The sequence below is a fragment of the Echinops telfairi genome, unplaced genomic scaffold (genome assembly GCF_000313985.2).
Source record: "Echinops telfairi isolate 266 unplaced genomic scaffold, ASM31398v2 ScPeMD7_22;HRSCAF=79, whole genome shotgun sequence".
Taxonomy (NCBI): domain Eukaryota; kingdom Metazoa; phylum Chordata; class Mammalia; order Afrosoricida; family Tenrecidae; genus Echinops; species Echinops telfairi.
This window is the reverse complement of record NW_022103919.1, coordinates 6427206-6444642: the sequence shown is the minus strand read 5'-3', so window position 1 is coordinate 6444642 and position 17437 is coordinate 6427206. Positions and strand designations below refer to the sequence as shown.

General features: G+C 54.3%; 1 protein-coding gene across 1 annotated transcript in view; it reads right to left on the bottom strand.

Annotated features, from left to right (window-relative positions):
* Window positions 1-5536: 5536 nt before the first annotated feature.
* PLPP7 (phospholipid phosphatase 7 (inactive)) overlaps window positions 5537-17437 on the bottom strand; it is a 17811-nt gene continuing 5910 nt past the window's right edge. The window contains exon 2 of the mRNA XM_004713248.2: window positions 5537-6851. Coding sequence (XP_004713305.1) covers window positions 6487-6851 — 365 coding nt within the window. The 3' untranslated portion in view covers window positions 5537-6486. The remainder of the gene's footprint in view (window positions 6852-17437) is intronic.

The following is a 17437-nucleotide window of genomic DNA, read 5'->3' as shown; positions in this document are numbered from 1 at the left end:
ACTTAGCACAGATCACCAGCAGCTCCGGACCCTCTCCCCACCCCCAGGGCCACACTTTCCCCGAATCCTGCCTATCAGCGACCTGCCCTGCCCACAGCCCTCCACACCCCCTGTGACGGTAAGGGACGGTGAGCCCCTTAGAGAGTGGAGCCAGAGTCCCTCAGCTGGGCCTAGAAGAGCTCTCACCTGGACCCCACCCTGCCCCCACTGTCATGGGAATTAAGCCCCAGGGGCCAGCAGCACAAGCTACCTGAAGCCCTGTGGTTGCTATGGAGACGGGGACAGGTTTCTTAGAGAGCCTTTACCAGGTGGATTTTCATCTCTAGTAGGAGGCAGCTGAACACTCATTCTCCATGCCAGAGAGGGACGCTTTTCTGAAGATTTGCCAGAAAAGCTGGGTCTCCTGACTCCAGGTTTCCCTCATAGCCAGGGCCCCGGGTTACCCATGGCCAGGTAAGCCAGCACCTCTGGGCGCCTGTTCCCCACCGGCAGCTGCCTGTCCAAGCCCTGAGACTCCCTGTTTTCCTGAGCGCCTGGGGAGACGTGCCTGTGCTTCTTTCCAGGAGGGGTGGTCTATACAGTAACTTCCCGGCGGTGTGCACCCCCACCTTCCTCTAGCAACCCTTCTGTGTGCCAGGCACCAACCAGACCGGAGGCTCCCGATACCCTCTCTCTAATCCTCACCACTGTGCAGGACACCACTCTCCCATCTCATTTGACAGACAGAGAAACAAGGCTTAGAAAGGGCCAGGGATCTGTCAGTCAGAGGAAGAGCCAAAACGTGAACCCAGGTCTGCTGACCCCCAAGTGTATGCCCTTTCTTTGGCCCCACCCTGCCCAGTTAAACTCCAGCCTGGACCCCTCAGCTCCGCTCCAGCCTTCCAGCCAGGTGAGGCTTCCTGAGCTGACGGCTGAAACTTGGAGAGGCCCAAACCCACCAAGATGGGCAAGGAGCCGTGGGCACAGCCTAGAACTCTGACACCTTGAGGTGACCATGATCTTGGGCCTCTGCTTTGCCTCTCCCTTCGGCCACGGTGAGTTGTCAGGGGCCAGAAGGGCAACCCCCTACCTCCTCCCATCACCTCCTAGAGACCCACCCTCGTGATGCCTGTTCATGGTCTTCAGGCCCGGCGATGATGCAACCAGATGAGCACCAACGGCAATCCACAAGCCTGCGTTTGCCGGCGTGCCCTTGCCCAGGGAGCGAAAGGACATGTGTGCCCGGTGCCACTGATTCCTGCAGGTGGGCTCCCGGGCCTCCATTCTAGGGGGGCGAGCATGTTGGTCACAGCACCAGGGCAGGGAGGGAGGTGATGCTGCTGCATGGACCCACTGGGGAAAGAAGACCCGGAGGAGGTAGGAGAAGGCTGGGAAAGTGCAGGATCAGCTCCAGGTTCTGGGGAGCCCTGGCTGAAACCCCCCTAGGGCCGTCAGGGTGTGGGAGAGGATCTGGCCTCACATGAAGATGAACAGAGGAGGTGTCATTGTGTTGGAGAGCTTCTAGGGATACACACTGCCCCAGGGTCACTGGGTGCCAGGAACTATCAAGGCCTTGTTCCCACCACACCCACCACACTACCCCTGGGTGGGTGCTCCTTAAATACTTGTCGCGTGAATTTGTTCTGCTTACTGAGTCCTCCCAAGAATGACCTCAGATGACACAGGCAGCCATCTGGTACAGGGGAATTTGGATGTCAGTTAAAACAAAAACCCATCATATGATTGTGAATGAGGGGGAGTGCGGAGTGGAGACCCAAAGCCCATCTGTAGGCAATTCCACATCCCCTTACAGAAGGGTCGCCGGGAGGAGACGAGCCAGTCGGGGTGCAGTATAGCACTGATGAAACATATACCTTTCCTCTGGTTCTTTAATGCTTCCCCTCCCCCCACTATCATGACCCCAATTCTACCTTACAAATCCGGCTAGACCAGGGTACAGATAAGAGCTGGAAACACAGGGAATCCAGGACAGATAAACCCCTCAGGACCAATATTGAGAGTAGCCATACCAGGAGGGGAAGGGGAAGGTGGGGGGAGAATGGGGGAACCGATCACAATGACTTACATGTAACCCCCTCCCAAGGGGATGGACAACAGAAAAGTGGGTGAAGGGAGACATCGGTCAGTGTAAGACATGGGAAAAATTTATCAAGGGTTCATGAGGGAGGGAGGGGGGAAATGTGAAGCTGATACCAAGGGCTCAAGGGGAAAGAAAATGCTTTGAGAATGATGACGGCAACAAATGTACAAATGTGCTTGACACCATGGATGGACGAATGGATTGTGATAAGGCTTGTAAGAGCACCCAATAAAATGATTTTTAAAAACCCCAAAACTCCTATCAGGCAACCCAACCTCTGCCTATCACTGCACTTGTCCTGCTTCACTTCCGGGTCAGCAGCTTCTCTGCGTCTCTGCCTTCAAAAGGGCTTCCCTGCTCTGGAGCCGCTGGTCCAGCCTGGATTCCAACCACGCTCCACCACGTCCAGCAGGGTGACCTCTCTGAGAAGGAAGAATCGGCACAAGGCCAGCCCCATATTCCTAGGTCACAAAGCTCCATCCCCCTTCGGCAAGTTCCCTGGAGAGGATTGGCTGTCTGCTCTTTAGAGAGGCCGGCCTCTGAGAGGTTCGGAGGATCTGTGATCTCAGAGGGGGAGAGAAAGAAATCACCCCAATCCTACACACACACAGGGACCTCGGAGGAGAGGGACCTGGACGACAAAACAGACCCAGACAAGGCAGGGAAACACACCCACATCCCTCCCACTCACCTGAATCCAGCGATGCTTAAGGAGGGTGGTGCATCCGGACCGTGGGGCCTCTCTCCCGGCTGCCCAAGTGGTCACTCGAAAACCAAGGAGGGAGAACCACTATTGTTCGGGTTTGGTTTCTGCCTTTCCAAAAGATATCGTGGATCTTGGAGTCCTCCTCCTGGGACCTTGTTTGGAAACGGGGCCTTTGACGATGTTATCAGTCCGCAGCAGGTCCGACTGGAGCTGGGTGGGTCCTACTCTAAGCTGGGTGTTGCAAGAGAGGGTGCATCAGGACACAGGGTCAGAGGCAGGGTGATCAAGTGTTGGCAAAGGCAGAAGCAAAGCCAGCCGAGGAACGCCAAGGATTTCGGGAGCCCCTGGAAGCTCGGAGGGAGTTATGGAAGAGCTTCTCTCGGCGTCCTCCGAAGGGGTCTCCACAGCTGATACTCTCATTGGGCTCCTAGTCTCCAGGACTATGCAACAACAAGATTCTGTCACTCTAAGCCTCCTAGTGTGGGATGCGTTATCAGAGAGGGATACAACCCTTTTAAGAAGGGAGAGTCGTGTGGGTTGCAATCAGAGCCGTAAGAGCCCTCAATAAAAAGATTCAAAAATAAACAAATCAAAATCAAAAAGGGAGAGTCGGTACGGACTTGACGGGTCCAAACGGTTAAGTGCTCAACTAGACCTGAAAAATCGGTGGTTCGCACCCCGCCAAAGGCACCACAGAAGACAGGCCTGGTGGTAGGTGGCATCCTTGAAGACGCTATGAAGCATTCTACCCTGCACGCACGGGGGTCTTCCCGAACAGGGGGCAACCTGAGGGGCCCCCACACCAAGATGCTGGGGCCTTTACTCACCAAACGCATGCCGTCTTCCTGGGTGCTGGCATAGGCTCGCGCCTACTCTCCGTCTCTTGTTCCCTCACGTGGACTTTCAAAGCTGCCACCCAGCCTCCCTGCCATCCACCCACCTCCCCACCCAGGCGCACTTCAGGAACAGCGGTGATGGTCGCTTCCTGAAGGCATCTCAGCTTGTCTTCCTGCCTGCCTGCCCCCTCCCAGGCTCGGCTATGCAGGCTCCTCCAGAGGCCCCCCTGGAGCTTCCAGGGGGCCATCAGGTCCTGCTCCTCCTTCCACCACGTCCAGGGTCCCCCTGGAGAGGGGCAGCAGAGTCGGTGGTCTGAGGAGAGTGGTCGGGTCCAGGGAAGTCAGCATGCTCACAGCAGTGCCGGCAACGCGTCTCCTGGCTTCTTCGGTGCCCAGGACCTCGTAGCTGCTCTTGAGCATGGACCACGCGTCAGACCCTGTGCTAGGGCGCTGCTGACTCCCCAAGGACCACGGTGGATGCTGTTGGGTAGATTAGGACACTGGGGCTTGCAGAAGGGTTATCCCGCAGCCAGAACGTGCTGGCACAGAGTCCAGGGTGGGTCTCCTATGGACCAGCTACACAGAGCTCCAGAGACCACCCATCCACCCTTGCAGATGCCAAACCCTATTGGGAGTCTTGGGGTGCTGTGCCCCAGCTTGGGATGTGAGCCCTGGATGGTAGCAGCCTGTCTCTGGCCCAAACCTGGAGCTAGCTTCGCTTTGCATGACCGGTTCTAGAGGGCGGGGGTGATGTGTGAAGGAAGACCCCTCCCCGAGGCTTCTGCTTAGCATCTTGCCCGGGGCATTGCCCAGGGGCATCTGTGGCAATGTGAAGACTGCAGGATGCTGCCTTTTCAAGACTCCAGAACCAGCCAGGACTCAAGATCAGAAGCTGGGTGTTGGAGTTTGGATGGCCCAGCCAGGGTGGCGCCCCTGACCTCCTCCATGGAGAGGACAAGGTGCGGACCATGCAGGACCCAACAAAGCCGGACACACAAGAAGCCTGGAGTGAAGCAGGGGCTCTGGGGTGTAGTGGGCAGGGGCTGGGCCCCTGAGGTGGACCGAGGCCAATGAGGAGGTGAGATCCCTGAAGCAAGAGGCCAGGCGCCTGCAGAGCCCCACAGGGATGGGTGAGACTGGAGGACGGCCCTGGCTCACCTCTCACTGGGTTACCTCCTGCTGGGCAGCCTTGGGCAAGTGACCTCCTCTCCTCAGACCTCAGTGGTCTCATCTGTCCAATGGACATGCAGACAAACCCCGTGGCAGAGGCTTGTCTTGAGGTGGTGATGAGTGCTCACAGACCAAGTGTTTACAGTGATCCCTCGCCACTTCGCGCTTCGACTTCCGCGGCTTCACTCTATCGCGGTTTTTGCGTAACCGCGCATGCTCTGTCATTACTGCCACTGATTGGCTCATACTGTACACGCTTGATGCCATAAATAAAATAATAAATGATCATTGTAACGTCCAAAATGTTTGACTGTATTTTCCCTTTTTCGTTTAATAAATTGGGTAATACGAGTGTAATGGTGACTAAAGAGTGTTTTTTCATGTCCTCTATGCTCTAACTACAAAAATATTTGATTTACAAATAAGGAATCCTACTTCGCGGAATTTCATTTATCACGGTAGGATCTAGAACCAATTAACCGCGATAAACAAGGGTTCACTGTATTTAGGGAACCCAGAGCCTCCACCTCACCCAAGACCTCTTCACACAAGATCAGGACCTTCGGGAGAAAGGACCAGCCCAGAATGTGCAGCGGCATCCCTCCCTGTGCCCATGACCCCCTCATGGTACACCGTCTTCCTCCTCCCCCATGTTAGCAGAGACTCATCTGCTTGGCCACCCGGAAGGTTCTGGAGCACATACACCTGATAGGAAATAAAACGCACAGGCAGGCTTTGCTTGCACATCATCTGTATTGTCACAGGAAACGCATGTCCATAAACGGTAGGCTTGAAACGACCTATTAGGTCACATGGAGTCCAGCCCCTGGGGGCCAACGTGGCACCGAAGCCCATGGTCCAGGGCCAGCACTTGATGCAGCTTAGCTTTCCACAGGCTGTGGTGGGCAGGGAGCACCTGGGAGAGGCCAGCTCAAGCCCCGGGCCCTTTGGCTCCAGGGGCCGCATCTCCCAAAGGGCACTTGGGAGAGCAGAGTTCCCAGGGAGTGAGCAGCCATCCTCCAGGAAAGGGTTCTGTGTTTAAATAAGTTTGGGGACCAAGGTGCCGCCAGAAGCTTGGCCCCAAGACTTGTCGGAGCCTTTCTGCCAAGGAAGACCCCCGTGGCGTGTGGACATGGGGACCAAACAGGAGCATTGGCCAAATATGTTTGGCAACAGAGTCCTTCTTTCACCCGGTTGAACCTCGCAGGCTGGTGTCCTGTGAGTGCTGCCCTAAGCTAGCGGTCGATGATCATTCGTGAAAATGGGCAGCTGCACTGGGTGGTGGAGGGGCTTGGGATATTGTGCTGGACATGAGGGGCACATGAGCCAAAGGCTCAACAGGGATGACACAAGAGGACAAGACCAGATCCCTCCCCTCTCCCATCGCCTTGGTTCTCGCCTGTCTTCCGAGCAGTGGCCTAGCGGGGCCTTCTCCACGGCTGGACCCCTGCTGGCCTAGAGGAGCCGTGGGTTCCACACCCAGGGGCAGGCGGTGCCCAGCACCACCAAACACAGCACTCACCAGGGGCCAGTCTGCTCAGGGTCGCCGGCCTCCAAGATGGCTTGTGGGCAGCTGACTCCAGGGGTGGGGCTGCTGGCTCAGTGGCCCTCGCTGACCGCCCTCCAGGTCGTCCTTGGGCCTCTCCCCAGCCCCCAGGAGCCCCAGCCTCCCGGGGAAGGTGTGGGCGGCCAGCTCACCAGGCCGAGATGAGCATCTGGCAGGTGTTGGAGGACATCCAGACCAGCTCCACCAGGCGGAATTGGAAGTAGCCGATGATGAAGCCCGAGACGACATCCGTGATGTGGTGGCGCCCGATCATCACACGAGATAGGCCCACGCAGAAGGCCCAGAGCACCAGGAGCACGCGCAGGGGCACCGCCAGCACCAGGTGGCTGAGAAAGAACTTGGACACCATGGCGGCGCGGCTGGCGTGCCCGGCCGGGAAGGCGTAGATGTCCATGGTGAGGTAGTCCAGGAGGCCCGGGCTTGTCTCATAGGGACCCCGCCGCTTGATGAGCTTCTGCACGCCGGCCACCGTCATGATGTCCAGGAGCAGGGCTGTGGGCAGTGTCACAGGCACAGGGTCATCAAAACCATCCAACTCCCGGGGCCTTCCCGGACGGACTACCCAGGCCTGGCCCCCTCCCATCTCTTCCCCTGCCTGGCCACCTCCCGTGTCACTCCAGCCTGCTGACCTCAGAATGCAACTAACCTCAGGGCCTGGACCCCTATTCCCGGCACTCAGGGAGAAGCCTTGCCTGACCACTCCAAGTACACACCGTCCACCTTGCCCTTCCACCCGGCTTTGGCGCTCTCACCCCCTGCCCTAGGGCACACGTCCTGTTGTTACATCTCTCTCTTACGCCCCCAGGACGGCCCCTGTTCTGTGCATGGCAGAGAGGTGTCTGGGGGTCCCTGGGTGGTACAAATGGCTAAGCGCTTGGCTGCTAACCAAAGGGCCGGTGGTTCAAATCCCCCCAGAGACACTGTAGAAGAGAGGCCCAGAGGTCTACTTCCCGCAAACAATCAGCCGTTGGAAATATCAGGGCGCACACAATCCCACTCTGAGGTCACCAGGGGGCTGGACTGACCGACAAGTGGCTTGGTGTTTTGGTTTGGGAAATGTAAACGGAGACCTGGGTGGACAGGGGAATCATGGAAAATCATGAGGTCCTGAGAAGGAGGGAGGGAGGGAGGGGGAGGCGAGAGAGAGGGCGGCCCTGGGGTGGGTGCTTTTCTGAAATGACTGCATTAAAAGCCCATGACAGCCCTGAAGGTGAGAGTATGAGAGTCATCCCCATTTCACAGAGGGTGCTCCAAAGCCCTAGGCTCCCTGAACATTCATACCCACTGCCCCTCCTTCCTGGAATGTCCCAGCCCCCTTTCCGTCCCCCACAGGTACCTTCCCCTTCTCCTTCAGGTCTCAGCTTAGATATCACCTCCTCAGGGAAGCCTTCCCCGCTGCCCAGCCCAGCCCAGGCTCTGACTGTGCTTGCCTTCACAGCCCCTGGTCACCTGTCCCAAGAACTCTGCTCCTCCCGGCAAACAGCATCCCTCACAGAGGCCAAGGCCATGCCTGATTTAATCTGCAGTTTACACCCAGTGCCAGACAGACAGCTCCAGCACCAAGCATTCGCTGAGTCGTTGGCCCGAAGCTCATGGTCAGAGGAGTGGAGCAGGGATTCCAGCCTGCCGGGCGCCTTCCCTGCTTGGGGAGCACTTGGAAGACCTGCCCCCTGTCCTGCTGTGTGGCACAGAGGGGCTGGCCTGGCTCTCTGGGTCCCAGCTTCACAGCTGTGTGACCACAGTAGCTCCCAGACAGCCCATGCGGGGAACTCTAGGCAATCCTCTGATATGGGGGTGGGGTGCATCCACAGGGCCAGGTGGCACCCCAAAGGCAGATGCCCTGACAGTGGACAGTCCTGCACATGTGCCCAACATGCGTCCCCATCCTTCGAACAACTGGTCTCACGGGGCCTTACTTGACCCCCATCAGGTCACAGCACCCGTAAGTCCCTTACCGGGGGACAGCGAGGACGAAATGGGCAGTGCTGTGGGTGGTGAAACACCAGGTATCACAGTCACCGGTGTGGGTTCGACCCGGGAGCCTCTGGGATGTGCAACCTTGGACCACTGACTCCCTCGCTTGCCTTCCCTCCCAGCTCCAGGCAGGGAGCGCTTCCCTCTCAGGTCTGCTGGGAGGGAGCCTGGCACTGTGCCTGCTGGGGGGATCACCCGTCTGTTTTGCCAGGGACAGAGGGCCTCCCTGAGATGCAAGACAGTGAGGGCTAAAATCACGACAGCTGCCGGGATGAGATGGTCCCCTGAGCCTCTGGAAGGACTCAGTTAGGCTGAAGGACAGCGGAATGCAGGCTGGCTCTCGGGGCGTGCCCAGAAAACTGTGCAGGATTTATCAATGGCATTGGCTCACCACTGCCGTAGCTCAGAAAGAAACAAACCATGGTAAACAATGGAATCTAGATGAGCACTGGAGAACACTGAAGGGATAGGCTTAAATCTGCGAGTTGTACCCCCAAAGAGCCTGGTGACGCTGTGGGTGACACCTTCACCGGCTAACCCCAAGGTTGGCCGTTCCAGCCTTCCAGTGGCTCTGCCGGTGAAAGATGGGACTACTTCCCTAAAGATGCAGTCTCATACCCTAAGGAGCCGTTCTACTCTGTCCTATAGAGCTGCTATGAGTCCGATGGACTTGACAGCTTTGAGAGAGGCCGAACTTTCAGACCATGTCCCAGTAGCACTGCCCTCCCTGACTGTGGCTCCTCCTGCCCGCAGTAGGTGCTGCTCGGAGTCTGGGCTCTAGGACTGGCATTTGCACCCTGTCCCTCTGATGGCTCCTGCCCCTCTCATCAGCCACAGGGCTGCTGGATGGCTGCCCCGCCCTGGAACACCTGGCTACTAAGCCCCTGAGGGAGGCTTAGGAAGGGAGAGCAGCCTGCTACACACCCCACGTTGTCATGGCAACCGGCTCCCTGGAGCCCAGCCTTCATCCTGGAACACATGCAGGCCACTGGGAGGTGAGTAGCTGGTCAGCCTGCCGGTGCTGCTGACCCAGACCCAGGCCCAGGCCCAGGCCCAGGGGTGGAGCCAACTGAAGTCTGTGGAGGTCACAGGCCCAGCCGGAGATGGGACAGGCAGGAGGGAGGAGGTGGCTGCATCTGACACCCATGGGACGCTTTGACTTCTGCTGGAGCTGAGGCAGGAGGCCAAGAGAGAGGAGTCAGCCGGCCTCTCCAGGGCAGGGAGGCCCATCTGTCATCTGCGAGTTCCCATGCGATGACTTGGGGTGGCGGGCCTGCTCTTTTTAGGGGTAGGGCAAGCACTGGGCTGCTGATGGAAAGCGCGCCTGTTATCACCGCCCCAACATGCTCCCATGGAGATTACAGCCGAGAACGCCCTCAGAAGCAGTCCCCTCTGTCACTTGGGGTGACGAGGGGTTAGACTGGACTCCACGGCAGGGTGGGGGAGGGACCAATGAGCAGACTCTGGAACCATAGGCAGATTCAAAAGGGCACCAGCTCCTCTACTTATTAACCGCAAGTTCTTACGGCATGAAGACTAAAGGACATTTTTTGGCTAAATGATATACATTTACAATAATAACAACAACCAAACAATTACATGTGTGGCTACACAGATATGAATGTCTATATGCATAAAGGAAGGTATAATTATGTATATATGATGCTCATATGGGCACATCTGTAGGCAGATGTGCGTGTATGCTGCATATATATTATTTATAATCAAGCACATGGGGGACCCAGTTACAAGCACTTCCTTTTGTTGCTGCTGTTAGGTACTGGTTCCGACTCACAGTGTCCCGATACACAATAGAACGAGCTCTGCCCGGTCCTGAGCCGCCCCCACATTTCTTCCTCTACCCCACGCATGCACCCACTGTGTCCACCCATCTCATCCAAGGACCTTCCTCTTTTTCACCACCCTTCCTCTGGACCAAACATGATGCCCTTCTCCAGGGACTGGTCTCTCCTGACAATCTGTCTAAAGTATGTAAGACTTACGTCTTATCATCCTTGCCCCTAAGGAGCACTCTGGCCTTACTTCTTCTGATATAGATCGGTTTGTCCTTTTAGCAGTGCGTGGTACTTTTGATCTTCTCTTCTCCTCCAGCCCCACAGTTGGAATGCAAAACTGGCCTGAGTTGGGTCAAAGCATGCTTTCCGTAGCCGCTGGAAGATGGGGGTCACCTATCCTCTGGTGACCAGATTGCTCGTCCCCAAACAAAATCAAACTCAGCAGCTTGCAAATGATTATTGCCCCACTGAGTCGATTGCCCCTCACAGAGCGCCCTGTGTGACTGAGCAGCCGCCTCAGCGGGTTTTCTTGGCGGTAGGACTTAATTAAGGAAGTGGGTTGCCAAATTTTTCTTCCGCAGAGCCACTGGGTGGGTCTGAACCACCAACCTTGCCGGGAGAAGTGAGGGCAAATGACTATTATTTTCAAAAGCAAGTTAGTCTTCTCAATCAATAGCTCATGCACACATCATTCTGTGATGTTAGTGGCAATGCTCACCGAGTGCCAGCCCTCTCCTGATTTCCTCCCTGAGCACGCCATTTCCAGTCACCAGATCTCCTGCCCCTCCCTGACTTAGCATCTTTGGCTTGGGGCAAATGTTACCCTGTTGGTCTGTGGGAGTTGATTATTCTGAGGGGCGCAATCTTGGTGTTATCTGTTTTGTTGTCTCTGAGGGGTTTCCAGTTGGAGAGGTTTCTCAGCGCAGGAGTCTCGTCTCCGGGATCCCTTTATAGATATTGAAGAACCCATTCAGACTGGGACCCTCTGTTGTGATCTTGTTCAGCGTGGTTACCGTGGTAGCCAGGCATCGTCTAGTTCCGTTGGTCTCAGAGGAGGAGGCTGTGGTTCATGTGGGGCATTTGTCCTTTGGGCTAATTTCTTCCTTGAGTTTTCCTTTTTCCTTTGTTCCTCTCTGCTCCAGGCAGGAAGAGACCGATAGCTGCTTCTCGGGTGCAAGCTTTTAAGACCTCAAATGCTAACCACCAGACCAGGATGTAGAACAATGTGTTTATGGATTGCGCTTTGCTAATTGACTTTGATCTCTCCCAAGGTTATGGCCCTTCACCTTCAAGTTCACTAGTTCTGTCACAATGTCTATGTAGTTTCTGGGCCTGTCCCTCCCCATATGTGGTTATATATATGCATTTGAAAATATGCATGTGGATATATATGTGTGTGTGTGTGTATATATATATATATAGAGAGAGAGAGAGAGATACACATACTATACCTATACATGTGTATGACTGTACTTCCATATGACACCCCTCACCCATTTAGCATATATATCACCTATATATCTACTCACAAATTATTGTAAGTTGTTACTGCTGTTGCTGGACTATATGTGTGATTGCACTTACTGATGTCCTTTATCTTTAAAAAAAAATCATTTTATTGGGAGCTCTTACAGATATCATGACATTCCATAGTTCAATCACATCAAGCAGTGTTGTACAATTGCCACCACAGTCAGTTTCAAGACATATTCTTACTTCTCAAACTCCCTGATATCGGCTCCCCCTTTTCCCCTCCCTCCCCCGCTCCCAGGGGTCCTTTATTCTGGCTCACTCTCAATGGTGGCCTTTTGCCTTGGCCCCAGTAACCTGACTGCCTGCATATTGTGTGCCACTTCCCCTTTACCCGGGTCAGCTCCTCCATGTCCCACAGTTGGTTGGTCCAAGATCCACTGATGGTTATCCATTCACTTGTTGATGGGCATTTGGGTTGGTTTTCCAAAGTTTGCTCTTGGGAGCACTGCTGCAAAGAACATGGCATACCCACGTCTATTGATGCCATCACTCTTATTTCTAGGCCTAGAAGTAGGAGAGCCGGATCACGTGGTATTTCTACGTCTAGCTTTTGAAAGCTGTGCCACGTCATTTTCCAGAGGGGCTGTACAATTCTGCAGTCTGGGGCAAATTACTACTGGTTTAATACCCACCTTCCAGGTGGATGTCAGCTCCAAGCAGACAAGGACTCCATCTGTGCTGTGGACACTGTGATCCAGTGTGAGTGCCCACAGGGGGTCGCTAGGACCATGATGACCGATGAAGGGAGCAGACTGTCCGTCTCACTCTGGGGGAGTGGCTGGAGGCAAGGAAGACTTGTGCCTCCACCTCCCCAGATACTCTAGTTTTGGGGTTGGGCTGGCAATATAACAGTTGGGTTGGCAATATAATGTATGTACCATACATAACAGTTGGGTTGGCAATATAACAGTTGGGTTGGCAATATAATTTATGTACCATCCAGTTGGGTTGGCAATATCATTCATGTACCATACAATTCAATGGTATAAATATATTGGAAGGAGTTGCACCATGGTCACTGTGATTGATCCATTTCAGAACATTTTCTTCATTTTTGTACCCATTATTTCTGGCTCACCACCTTCCACCCCCAATTGCCCATGCCATCCCCCTAAGGAACTATTAATCTAGTTACTGTCTCAGTGGATTGCCTATCCTGGTTTCATATCTAGGAAATACTACCAAAAACTCCCCAGCAGCAACAAAATAAAACACAGAAAAATCCAAAAGAAAGCAAAAGATAACAGAAACAGAAATTAAAAATGAGTCAGAAGGGAAAACCAATGATACTATGTCAAATTTTAACCAAATGATATCTGCAGCAATCTGCTTTCGAATGCACTCTGTCTGAGGACGAGACTGTTCACATGCCCAGCTAATGGTATGAGGGAGTTAAGTGGAGGCTTAATCTGCATGGAGACTCTGCAAATAGATTTGGGGCTTTCACTGTCATCCATGGCCTTCGGCAGGTTGGGTGCTCAGAACTTAAGCTCTAATCTCCCTCCTCTGATCTTGGATTTTATTCTTTACGATCCGTGGATCACACGGGCTAGTATGTTCCTTCTGTGTGGACTTAGCTGACAACTCACTTAGATGGCTGCTTGTGTTAAGACAAACCTTTAAAACCCCAGGCCCTATTCTTTCTGATAGCCGGGCACCATCTGGTTTTCCCACCACACTTTGATATAGCATCCATATCCTCAGTGATCACTTGGTAAGGGCAAGCATTGAGCAGGGCCACATCATAAGTACTTGTTCTTAGATTAGGGTTTACGATTAAGTGCGTGGAAGCTCTAATTTCTCAGCATGGACTCTACAGGCCCAAGAATTAAGCTAGAAACACACTTCACATTTTTAGTAGCAGACCGTATTTTTTTCCTAATGAAAACATACACAGCTGAAGGAGGCACCACTTTGGCCGAAGCTGGAAGTGGGACAAACGAGCTCAGCTCTCAGGTCCCCCTACTCCCCAGGTTCTGAGGTTGCCCTGTGTCTTAAGATATGGAGACCACGCATTTTGGGAAGCCTCTGCTATTTCTGGCAGGTGCTTCTTCCCTCTTGAGGTCACTATGGGGTGGGGTCTACCCCCTTCTCTTCTTGTGGCCCTCAGGGAGGGACTCATTGGGCCAGACTTGGCTCTTCCAGCTAGCCTGGTCCATCCTTGTGTCGATTTAATTCCTTCGCTCGACCACCAGATCCAGGGCAGCCCTGTATGCCAGGTGCTGGACCAGGCTCAGAACTGGCCAACCAGGCTGGCTGGGTCCCTGCTCTTGGGAAGGTAGCATTGAGGGGGCAGATGGACAGCAGCAAACACTGAAACAGAGAGCCACTTGGTCAGAGATGCGGTCAGGCCCGTGGACTTTCCAGCTCACCACTGCAGCTGTGTCTGAGTCTGGGGAGGAGAAGATCGGCAGCTTCTCAGGGGGCCTCCCACCAGCTACTTCCTGGGCCCAGGCTCCCCTGCCCCTGCTGCTGCCTCGGCAGGGGGTCTCCCCTCCCCCAGCAGGACCAGCAATCGGTGTGACTGCGATTCTGACACCATCAGCGTGTCATCTGAAACCCAGAAATAGAAGCAAATGAGGCCATCACTCAAGGCTCTGTGAATTCTGTTCACATGGCTCCGTCGGTCCCCTGACCTACCTTCCCCCCTGGACTCAGAGGGGAGCAAGAGGCCCCTCAAGTGGAGAAGGCCCAGTTTGGCAGGAAACTCAGAGCCCAAGGTCAGGAGAGCTGGTCAGGGCTGCACCAGCGGTGGGTCGCTTAACCTCACGGGGACTCTGCTTTTTGAAGTAGACTATACAGAGAGCCGACATCAAGGTCAGCTGCTGGGGATACATCACCTTGGGCACGGCCATCCCTCTGAGCCTCTTTGATAGAATGAGGCTCCTTCTCTGAGGGCCTCGAGCCTCCAAATCTCCATCATCGGTGCCTGTGACCAACATCAGGGGACAGCAGTGCTCACATTCACCCCACCCTGACAATCTCCAATATCCTGGGAGACCTGGACCTCACGAGCGGGAGGGAAGCCCGGTACTCCCAAGCTCTGCCGTCCGAAGGCCAGCTGCTACTCCCAGAACCTGCCTTAGGGACCATCCCTCTTCTCAGACTCAGGAGCCCTCAAGATCCATCGTCACCAAGGAACCAGGACAAGGTAGCAACCACAGCATTCTGCGAAGAAGGCTGCTATCATGGAAGCTTTGGGCTCAGCAATTCTAGGGCATCCCCTGTCTGCAAGTGGTTGAGTGTGTGTGGCTGCCTAGGGCTGAGGTGACCACACGTGGTTCTGATGTGGGCTGCCTTTCCCTGGAGGGTGAGCCTTGAGGGCTGGGGAATGGAGGGTGGGATGGGGTGAGGGCTGTGGATTCAGCTGTGGTCAAGCGATGGAGTGAAAATGGGCATTAAGCATGCTCCTTGCCAGCTGGCAAGGGCATGGATTGCGAGCGGGTATCCCTGGCTGGCTGGGGCTGTGAGCAGGGGTGGTGGACCCTCTTTGCTTCTAATCTTCCCATTCCAACGTCTTTGGAGATTGGGACCTAGCCTGAGGGCGTGGACATTGGTTCAGACTTCTGGAAGGGTGTTTGGCATTCAGAAGCTGACGATGTGTTTCCCTTTGACTCAGCTGTTCTGTTTGCAGGAGCGTTTCCTCAGGAAATAATTAAGGACAGTCCCGGGACTCGTGGTTAAGGATGTCCACTGCAGTGCTATTTATAACATCGAAAAATGTGAAACAACCCCTTGCCCTTCGGCGGAGAGAGACGGGACAAGTGGGGCAAGTCTAGAGAAAGGAGCTCTGTGGCCACCGCAGTGACAAAGGCCACGGATATTGATAGACACCCAAGGAGAGTTAGGGGGCTGAGGAAGTGGCAAAAGCCAAGAGCAAACAAGACTCACCCCTTTTATAAAATAAAGTATACGTGTACATGTGCAAATAGATGTATTTGCCTTCAGAGCGGGGAGCAAATGTCTAGAAGGTTCTGTACTAATTGCTAACAGTGCTTCTCCTTGGTTAAACGCATTGAGGTTAATTGCTTTAAACCATCTTTTTCTAGTTCTACAATGATTCCCCCCACCCCCACCCCCCGCTACAAACACCTATCACTTAGATATATTATTTTTAAAGTTATTTAAAAAATTAACACACACGTGCTACAGTATGGATGAGCCTTGGAAATACGGTGCTGAGTGAAAGACATTGGCTACAAAAAGCCAAAGCTGCTTCATGTTGATCAGGCCCTGCTGGGCAAGGGAAGTGGGGAGCTACTGAGGAAGGGACACCGAGTTTCAACTTCTCAAACTCTCTGCCATCAGGTCAATTTTGACCCATAGCAACCCTAGCGGACAGGGCAGAGCTGCCCCGTGGGTTTCTGGGACTGAACCTCTCCGCGGGAGTAGAAAGCCTCATCTTTTTCCTGCAGAGCGGCTGGTCAGCTTCAAACTGCTGACCCCATGGTTGGCAGCCAACCCCATGCTTAACCCACTGTGCCACCAGGGCTCAGGGTTTCTGCCCGGGGTGGTGGAAACGCTTGATAACATGATCATTGGAAGGGACACTGTGTTGGGGATAGAATCCATCTTCACTGGCTTGACACATCACGAATAGTTCAACTGGCGAATTTTTGGTTACCTGCACTTTCCGATAATAAAATTAAAACAAACGGAGAGAAAGAAAGCAGGGCCCCATTCCAGAAGAACACAGTCCTGGGGGAGTGTGTGGGGAGCAGAATGGGGAGGTTGAAGGGAAATCTAGCCATTGATGGACATGCCTGGCGTCTCTCTGGACCAGGAAACCCTTGCCTTTGACCAGAGCCCGGCCACTTGGGCCCAGGCAGCTGATGTGTAACCTGAGCTGTCTCGAACTTTCCTGGGCCGAGTGATTCTGAGTAGGTTCCCTGACTTCTCTTACCTGAAGAATCCACGCAGTAAGGCCCACTCCAGCTGCCTCCAAAGACTCTTGGGCTGAGAGTGATTGAAATCCCAGGTATAAGGATCAATGGCATTTTCAGTCATTCACCTGCGTGCCAAGCACTGCCCGGAGAAGCAGACGACAACCAAAGCGGGTCCCAGGAGACGGCTGGGACTCGGCACACCTGCGCAATTGCCTAGTTAATCTCTGTGGCATCAGGACAGAGGAAACGATAGCCCCTTATTACGGGAATTGATCTGGTCTGGGGTGCCCAAAGCCTTCCCTGAGGGGGTGGACAGCGCCCCACTTCTGGGGAGTTGGTGCGTGTCATTTGCAGAAGGAAGGAGTATCGTGGGATCAACCTAAGAGTCCATCATGGAGGGACAGGCTAGCTGGAGAGCCGGCAGCCGAGGGGCTGGGTGGGTGGGTGGAGATGCTGATCAAGGGTCAGGGTGGTGGTGGGCAGTGACTGCTGCAGGCTGAAGCAGAAGGCTCCAGTGGCTGAGACCCAAATTTCAAAAGGGAGAGTATATAGTTCCTCCTGGCCCAAGCCCGGTGCAGCCCTGAGAACAAGGCGGAGCCAGGTAAGCCCTCCTAGAAAACTATGATAACAAACCCACAGAGACGCACTCAGAGGTGTGTTCCCTGAATGGCAGAGAGGTTAGCCATTGGGAGGGGGTCTAAGGGAGAAACACGCTTTTTTCATTATCTATCTTTGTCATGTTTGAATCCCGCCCCCCTCTCCCTCCGCCCGTAAGAATGTACCACTGAAGATTATTTTATAAACAACATAGATCAAGGCAAAACGATGGAGAGGCCATTTCAACCGCGGTCACATTCCCATGAGGAATCGGCATGGTGAGCCCAGATCG